The sequence below is a fragment of the Corvus moneduloides genome, chromosome 26 (genome assembly GCF_009650955.1).
Source record: "Corvus moneduloides isolate bCorMon1 chromosome 26, bCorMon1.pri, whole genome shotgun sequence".
Taxonomy (NCBI): Eukaryota; Metazoa; Chordata; class Aves; order Passeriformes; family Corvidae; genus Corvus; species Corvus moneduloides.
The window spans coordinates 414,131-422,387 of NC_045501.1; the positions used below are offsets into that span (position 1 = coordinate 414,131).

Here is an 8,257-nt window from a genome sequence, read left to right on the forward strand (position 1 = left end):
CTCGCTGGGCGGCAGGACTCATCCCGCACCTCCGCAAATCCCGGCACGATGCCGCTCAAGAAACCCGACCCGAAGAAGGAAGCAGCCAAAGCAGCTCCAGGATCGGAGCCTGCTTTCGATCCCAAGAGCGTGAAGGTGAGTGAGGAATGAAGATGTCACCGTGTTTCTCCGTGCCTGTCATCTGCCAGACACAGGCGATGCAAAGCGCTGTGCAAATGGCATTAGCCAGGCTGGAAGCCAGCCTTGGGAGGGGAAAATTATCTGATTGTGTGGATGCAGCAGGCTGGGAGTGATGCTGTCCTCGCTGGGGGGATGTCTCAGTCTTCCCCACCCAGCCCTGCCCAGCACTCACTGGAGGGAACCAGGATGCTGCTCGCGGAGCTCCGGCTGCAGAGTCGAACCCCCCAGCTCCTGCTGAGAGCCCGTGTCGGGGCCAGCAGCAATAAAAGGCTTCTCTGCCACCCACTGTCTCCATCCTGAAGTATTTTGTTGCCTTTGTTGCCTCCTCCACGTAAGACCATCCTTTATCCAATGGCTCCACAACAGGAGCTCGCTTTTTCCGTGATTCCTCGGGATACGCACATTTTTAAGCCAGAGCTGTGGCAGGAGAGTTATTAAGAGCAGGCTCAGCATGGAGACTGTTTAATCACTTGAACTTGGGATCAGGCCTTAAAATAACATCCTTTCCACCCAAAATAGTCCTGACTGTGGTCTGAGCATCCCTCCTGCCTGCCCATCCCGCTGCTGCCAGCTGTGCTCTCCACAGGGATCTCAGCTCCACAGCAAGGGCTCCACAGCAGCAGTCGGGGACACAGCACAGCCAGACATGGCATAGGTATGGGACATGGCATGGATACGGTGCCTGCCCCGAGCCCAAGGAGGGAGAGTTCCAGAGGGGAAGAGTCCCTTTGCTCCCCCCAGCAGTAGCACACCTCTCATGCCCAGCTCTGCTCTCTTCTCTCTACAGATTGAATTCACAGCAGAGCAGATTGAAGGTAAGTGCTGAGTTCAGATTCTCTCAGAGATGGCTTTAGAAATGGGGAATCGTTTTTCCAGCTAGTTTTTCACCACAGACATGAGAGACGAGGCCCCACACATCAAATCCCCTCTTTGGGGAAAGACCAGCAGGATCCAGAGCCTGGCAGGGAAAAGATATTTTTCCTTCATGGTGCGAGATGCAGCCTGGGTCAAAGTCAGGGATTCTGGTGGGAGGAACACCCCCAGAGAGTGGAGATCCGAGTGGAAAAGGGGATAAGTAGAGATGTCCTGCAGCAAAGCCAGCTGCTGAGAGTGCAGGGATCCAGCAGGTCACCCAGCCAGCTCTGCAGAGGTGACAAAACCTGCCCGAGCAGCCAAGCCACTCGTCCAAGGAGTCTGGCAACAGTCAGCCCGCATTGCTCAAGCTCACTCAGGGCTGCGACGTGTTCAGAGGGCACAGCGCGCACGTGTCCGTCCCTTCCCTGCTGGCCAGGCACGACGTGCTTTGCTGGAGTGGGAATGGGGCCGCTCTGAGCTCTTCTTCCCTGCAGAGTTCAGAGAAGCCTTCGGGCTGTTTGACCGGACGCCCGCGGGGACGATGCAGATCAGCTACGGACAGTGCGGGGACGTCCTGCGGGCACTCGGCCACAACCCCACCAATGCAGAGGTCCTCAAGGTGCTGGGCAAGCCCAAACCAGAAGGTGACGGCAAGCTGGGGACAGGGTGGGACAAGCAATTCCTGTTCTCCCTGGCAGCAAGTAGAGGGTTACATTCCCTGTAGGAAGAACCCTGCAAGGTGAAGGAACTGGAAAGGAAATTATGCAGATAAGCTTCATTCCTGTGTAATTCCTTCACTCCCCCATACCATGGATGATGACATACGGGAGAGGCAGTCCTCACACAGGAATGGTGGCAAGTGATGCTTAGCAGACCTTATCCTGAACTGGTGCAAACCAGTATAACCCAACCAGTCCCAGTGTGGCCATATTACCACGGTGACAGACAGCCCACCTGATGGTTTAATTTTGGGCTGATATCAGGGGTCTCTGTGCAGTCCCCTGATGTTAATACTCTATTCCTCATATGGATCTTCCAATCTCAAGTCTAATATAATGGTTCCATCTCCTCATGGGGCTTCTCCCCTGTACTCTGATGGAAAAGAGAGCAAGAAAGTTAATCAGGAGGCCCTCAGAGGCTGAATTCAGCCCCATGAGGTTCGTCTCTGACCTCATCTCCTCCCCTTCCAGAAATGAACACAAAGATGCTGGACTTTGAGACCTTCCTCCCCATCCTGCAGCACTTCACCCGCAACAAGGAGCAGGGCACCTTCGAGGACTTTGTGGAAGGGCTGCGTGTCTTCGACAAGGAGGGCAACGGGATGGTCATGGGGGCTGAGCTGCGCCATGTGCTGGTCACGCTGGGTACGGGCTGGCTCCAGGGGGGAGCAGGGCATGGGCCCCAGGCTCTTTCTGGACAAGTGGCTCAGGTAGCAGGCTGGCCTCACATACCGCAGAGACCCTTTTCACTCTGCTGCTCATTGTCTCTTTTAGGAGTCAATGACTCCTGAATGTGTGGCCTTTTCCATCTTATGCCACAGCTTCATGCATGATCCCGGCAAAATGGAGACTCCAGAACATCCTCAGTTATCAGACAACAGCTGCAGTGTGGTCTCTCCACAATGTCCCACCAGCATTCCTCAGTAGTGGCACACAGCTCTTCTTTAATCCCCTTCTTCCTCTGGTGTCTTTGGTTACCTGGAAGAAAGACAGGAAGGTCCTGGCAGGCTGAAAACCCTTCCCCTCACCTCTCCATCCTCCTCTTCCAGGAGAGAAGATGACGGAAAGCGAGGTGGAGCAGCTCATGGCAGGGCAGGAAGATGCCAATGGCTGTATCAACTATGAAGGTAGGAGCAAGAGATTCCCATTGGGGCCATCTCAGATATGACTGTCGTGTCTTAGGGTGCAAAATCCATCCTTTGCAAGGGCTCTGGTTGGACTCAATGATCTTAATGGTCTTTTCTAACCTTAATGATTCCATGATTCTATGACATTGATGATCACTGGAAGGGAGGTGTGGACCACCCTCCAAAGCCTTTCCAAAAAAGCACTGAGACATGTCAGCCGGGGTGGGAACAAGGTGGTTGTACCAGTGATTTCCAGGAAAAGCAGCTGAAGACAGCATGTTTCCAAGGAGTTCAGGGCTGTTTTGGCACCATTTTGTTGCAAGCTATTGAAAATAAACAAAAATAAACAAAGCCAGCATCTTTCACAGCAGAGGCTAATTGGGAACATTTGGAGACCTGGATCACTTGCAGCTCCAAGAGGGTGAAAATCTGGAATAGGAGGTGGTTAAATTTGGGAATGCCTAAAATTGGAGAGCAGAGAGAGGAAAAGAGGGGACCCATTTCTCTTGGCCTCAGAAAACTGGGGATAATGGTACTGCCTTATCTCCAAGGGTTGGCATCACTCTGACCAGGTTGGGGATACCATGCAAAAAGTGGGAACAGAAAGAGGAATATCAGTCCTGGCAGAGCATCCCCTTCATCCCTGGGGTATCTGGGCTGGGGGTCCCCCTCCTGCCTCTCCACCTGCACGCCCCAGCTCACAGCATGTCCTGACCTCTCACGCTCTCATTTCTCCTCAGCTTTTGTCAAGCACATCATGTCTGGCTGAAAGGAGAAACTTCAGGTGAGTTCAGCAGCATCCCCTGCTGCTCACTCCAAAATTGGAAATCCTGCAAGTAACAGCCAGGGGCAGAGAAGCCAAAACCCAGACCTGCAGTGGATTAATGCCACAGGAATAATCCCAGCTCTGAAGGCACAAAAGTTACATTGATGATAAGCAATTTCATTTGTAACTCCTACCAATTAAAATTTATCAGGACAGCATCACCCCTATCATGGTCATTTGTGGGCTGGGTAATTGTGTGGAGTCTGCTCGGAAAGAAAGGGGTGGTTTATGGAGCTGAGGGGGTCAACAGCAGCCAGTGGAAATAAATGTTTTTAAACCTGCATCAGTGAATGACTTGACGCTAAGAAAATATTAAGTACTTAGAGAAGAAATTTCCAAACTGAGAAATATCAACATTCCCATTAATGTTAGAAAGAATATGGAAAATGTACCATGGATGTTTGTTAAGCTTTTTTGTGTTCCTAGAGATCTGCTTGAGGAAAACAGAGAAACATTGCTGAGGGGATGAATTATCCCCTAAATTCATCCCCTTTGAGGGTGAATTATCCCTCTAAAATCTATTCAATTGAAAAGAAAATCCACATTGCTGCCTGGCCCCAGCTTCCCCTGCCAATTTCTTATGGTTTCATTATCTATTTACTTTTTTAAACACTTCTTCTTCCCTCAGCTATGTAAAAGCCAGGAGGCCAGAAAAAAAAAAGTAAAAATGACCTTCAGATACTGCTAAATATACAAATTAAACATTTAAAAATCTCTCCCCTCCCAAAATCTCTTAAACATCAGAAGGTTAAAATGCAGACAGACAGAAGTCTGAACTTCGAATGTTCAGCATCCTTTTAATCTTCTTTTTAATCCATTTCTCTCCAGTTCTTGTTCATCAGCTCAGCAATATAGATGGTTGGGTGGCATATGCTGCCAGGAGGTTTAATTCTTCACATAACTATTTGCATATAAAACTCTTTTCTAAATGGTGTGGACTTACAGCTCTTGACATTTTGGGTTCATCTGAGAAGGAATACCCTGAATTCTCTCATCCCAAAGATTCTTTGTATTGAGTCCTCTCCTGCTTCTCCCAGGCTCTCAGAAATGCTTGAACCTGCCTGAGCACCAGGAAAAGCAAGACTCCTCCATCCATGTGCTTTCCACGAGATGTTTTGCCTAAGCCGTCGCGAAGCGTTGGCCACCACGTGTGTGTGCCTAAACCTGGTATTCTGGGACATATCTGCAACTAGGTTTTAAACCTCAAGTTACTCTTTTCAGGTTTTCCCTGTGACATTTGGCTCATTAAATTTCATTCCTTCCTCCCTTACATGGTTTGTCTGGTTTGGCTTAGGACTACTTACGGACACAGTGGATGGAGGAGACCCCTCAGTCTTCACCAGGTCTCAGAGGTAACAGGGTATTCCCATTCCCCACAGGGAGAGGGGGAAAAGGCAAGGAATGCAAAGCAAGAGTTCAGACTTGTAAGTGAGGATCATTGCCCTTCCCTTGGCATTGGGCAGGAGCTGGGCTGCAGTCTGGTCACCTCTTGCTGATGCAGACGTGGAGCAAGGAGAGCACAAGGGACAGATTGCATCAAAGAGACATCCTTCAGTTTTGGGAGGTTCTTAATTTCCTCTCTGCCCTAAAATCAATCCTTTTACAAACCTGAAACCCATCCATTCTTCATCACACTGTCCCATGAGCATTCCCTCCAGGTCCAGGCTGAACAGCACCATGGAGCAAAGAGGGACCTGCTTGGCCCTGCCACTGTCCCTGTCACAGAGGGACCCGCAGGCACGGCTCCTTCATCAATGCGCTGCTTGTCCCATCAGCAAACACCCTTAAAAACCCCAAAATGTCAGATAAAGCATCAAAAACATTCTTTGATCTGTATCAATGAGAGATCCAAAAGTCTAGTTTTGAAGGTTTCTAGAAAGTTGACTCCTGCTGAATAAGCAAGGGAGAAGAAAAATGGGAAAAGAACAGGTATTTCTGGGCCAGGTCCACCCTCACAGCATGGGTTGCTGGGTCCCTGGGGTGTGGGTAGTGTCCTGCCTGGGATGGAGCACAGCCAGGATGGGCTCCTGGATGGTTCTTCTCCAGGCAGATGGTGTGTTCCAGCCAGGAGCTGTCTGGGGGCTGTGATACAAACTGGCGACTCTCCCCTTCTTCCTACCTGCAAAGCAATCATCAGAGCATCGCCACAAGCAGTGAATAATTCATGACATGTAACTCAACCTTCCCATCAGCAGAACACTGGGAGCAGAAAACACTTTCCTTTGATTTGTTCCTTATTCCAATGTCCTCACTCTGACTTTGACTAGAAATTGAAGGCATTTTGCCCCAATGTGTTGACTTCGGCTGCCACTCGCTCCTTCCTGTGCAGTGACTGAGTAACAGCTGCTTTCAATTCCCACTGTTTGATTCAACTGCTCATAAAAAGCAACGTAAGCTGTTTATAGATGCAAGATTAGATTTGAGCTCTTCTCTGTGCTATTCCTACAGCTTCCATTGGGCAGGATGTGGGCACCTCGTGTTTTTAATGTACTATCTGTGCTTTAACCTCCTAGAGGACCACAGTGACGAGGTCAGAAGAGACTCTGCTTGCTGCACACTCGCTCCGGGGTCACGTTTGTCCTTGTCACCGCTGTGGCACCGACTCCTGCAGCAGAACATGCTGTGGCAGAGAGGAACGAAGCAGAGGAGAGGTGGGGACCTGCCTCAACTCACAGAGGAAATCCATAGCAGGGACTGGGGGCCCTGAAGCCATGATATTCCTGCTATAGCCATATCTGTGCTATAGCCATGATATCTCTGCTAGCCGTGATATTCCTGCTATAGCTGTGATATCCCTGCCCTGCAAGCCAAGAGGCTGCACTCTCACTCCTCTGTGCAGAGCACAAGCCTTGTGTTTGAGCCTCCAGCTTCCATGCTGAAAGGAGCAACACTAAATTAAAACCAAAGTGAGACCTGCAGAGACAGACAGAAAGCAAACAGTGGGAAATGACAGAACTAGAGGAAAACAATTTTCCATGTGAAAAATCCAGCCCTTGAAGCACCCTTGGGGGAAGAGCCAGACACATTTTACTTTGGGGACCTGTTATGTCTCTTTAGGATAAAGCAGAGCTTGTTTGTAGCAAAGCAGGTTGGAATGATGCACTTGAACGGGCACAGTGTGTATGTCTGTACCTCTACTTGTGCCTCCATGTCTCTTCCCCTGGCAAGGCTGCTCCCCTCCTCCTCTGGAAAAGCTGAGGATTCCACAGAGAAAGCAGTTTTAGTCCCAGAGACATTTATAAAAGCATCTGTGGGTGCCAGTGAGTGACCCCACAGGCAGAAATGCACTGTAGGACTGAGGAGTCTCTGTAAATCCAGATCTCCAAAGACAACAGTAAACACTGACCTTTTACAGTTTGGATGTTTTACGTTAATTCCAGGGGACTCTGAGGAGAGGTACAAGGAGCCCCCACGCTCTGGAGAGCCTGTATCTCCTCAGGCTGTGATAAGACAGAGTCTCATACCAAAGAAGGTCTGGATGTCAGGAGTTCTGTGCCCTGGGGAATGGGAGAGACATGGAGCCAGCTTTCATCCCCAGGAGTTATCTGCAGTGCAGGAGATCAGGAGGAGGATGAACATGGACTGTGCACCTTTAAAGGCTCATTGGAGCCCTAGACCACGTACACACACCACTGTCATCACCATCAGTGAGCGAGGCCAAAGGCCTTCAGGGGAGGAGACACTTCACTGTCATGTTACTCACACCCCGGCAAAATTACTTGGATCGATGTGATTAGGAAACCAGGTGTCCCTCCCAGGGGACAGCACTGCTCTGGGCCCCATTTGTTATTTGTCTCAGGTGAGGGATTGAAGAAAGCTTTGCCTGCTCACACCCTGAAAGCAAACACCTGCAGATTTGCTGCCAGTAACAAATTTGTAACTACACCTTTCAGAAGTGCAGAGAAAGAGGGGAAGGAGGTAGGTTGTGCCCTCCTGCTCCACACACAGCTTTTACTCTCATGTAAAGATACAGCCCCTGCTCACGTTTGCTCAGCAGCACATCAGAATCTGACCTTCGGGCCTGAGTCCAAGTGCAAAGCACTGAACAGAGCAGGATGGAGCACAGAGTCCGTGTAGGTGTGTGTGCATCAGGGTGGTGTTGTGGCTGATTCAGCAAGCCCACAGAAGGATTTGGAGAAGGAAGGCCTCTGCTAGCTGCAGATGGCTATTGATAGGTCAGTATTTTTAATAAATCGAGGTTTACTTGTGCATCTTTACTCCATTCTTTTGCTAAAGCTCTGTGTGCCAGATACTGTACTTTCAAACACATCCAAGCTGTAACTGGCAAATTACCTGCCTCGTCCCTAATACCCCAGTCTGCCAGTTTTAGTCCTGGATATGAGGACATCAGGAGGAATTTCTTCACAGAATGGGTTGTTAAACATTGGAAGGGGCTGTGCAGGGAGGTGGTGGAGTCCCTGTCCCTGGAGATGTCCAAGGAATGACTGGACGTGGCACTCAGTGCTCTGGTCTATTGAGAAGGTGGGGATCAGTCACAGGTCGGACTCGATAATCTGGGAGGTCTTTTTCAACCCACAGGCTCCTGTGAT

The 8,257-nt window shown here is 49.9% G+C and overlaps 1 protein-coding gene across 2 annotated transcripts; it reads left to right on the plus strand.

Annotated features, from left to right (window-relative positions):
• Nucleotides 1–4,977, plus strand: MYL4 (myosin light chain 4). 2 transcript variants are annotated; one of them, XM_032134381.1, is made up of 7 exons: nt 24–135; nt 968–995; nt 1,530–1,679; nt 2,226–2,399; nt 2,804–2,881; nt 3,622–3,665; nt 4,745–4,977. In XM_032134381.1, exons 1-6 carry the CDS (start codon nt 49–51, stop codon nt 3,648–3,650), a joined length of 546 nt encoding a protein of 181 aa, XP_031990272.1. In that variant the 5' UTR covers nt 24–48; the 3' UTR covers nt 3,651–3,665; nt 4,745–4,977. The 2 variants fall into 2 exon arrangements, with proteins under 2 accessions (XP_031990273.1, XP_031990272.1); XM_032134382.1 differs by lacking the exon at nt 4,745–4,977 and having other exon boundaries at nt 1–135; nt 3,622–3,865.
• Nucleotides 4,978–8,257: the final 3,280 nt, after the last annotated feature.

Excerpts from the sequence above, each read along its gene's own strand:
- MYL4 (XM_032134382.1), top strand. The coding sequence starts at position 49 with ATGCCGCTCAAGAAACCCGACCCGAAGAAGGAAGCAGCCAAAGCAGCT. Across the intron at positions 136-967 it reads TCGATCCCAAGAGCGTGAAG|ATTGAATTCACAGCAGAGCA; the intron begins GTGAGTGAGGAA and ends TTCTCTCTACAG. Across the intron at positions 1,680-2,225 it reads GGGCAAGCCCAAACCAGAAG|AAATGAACACAAAGATGCTG; the intron begins GTGACGGCAAGC and ends CTCCCCTTCCAG.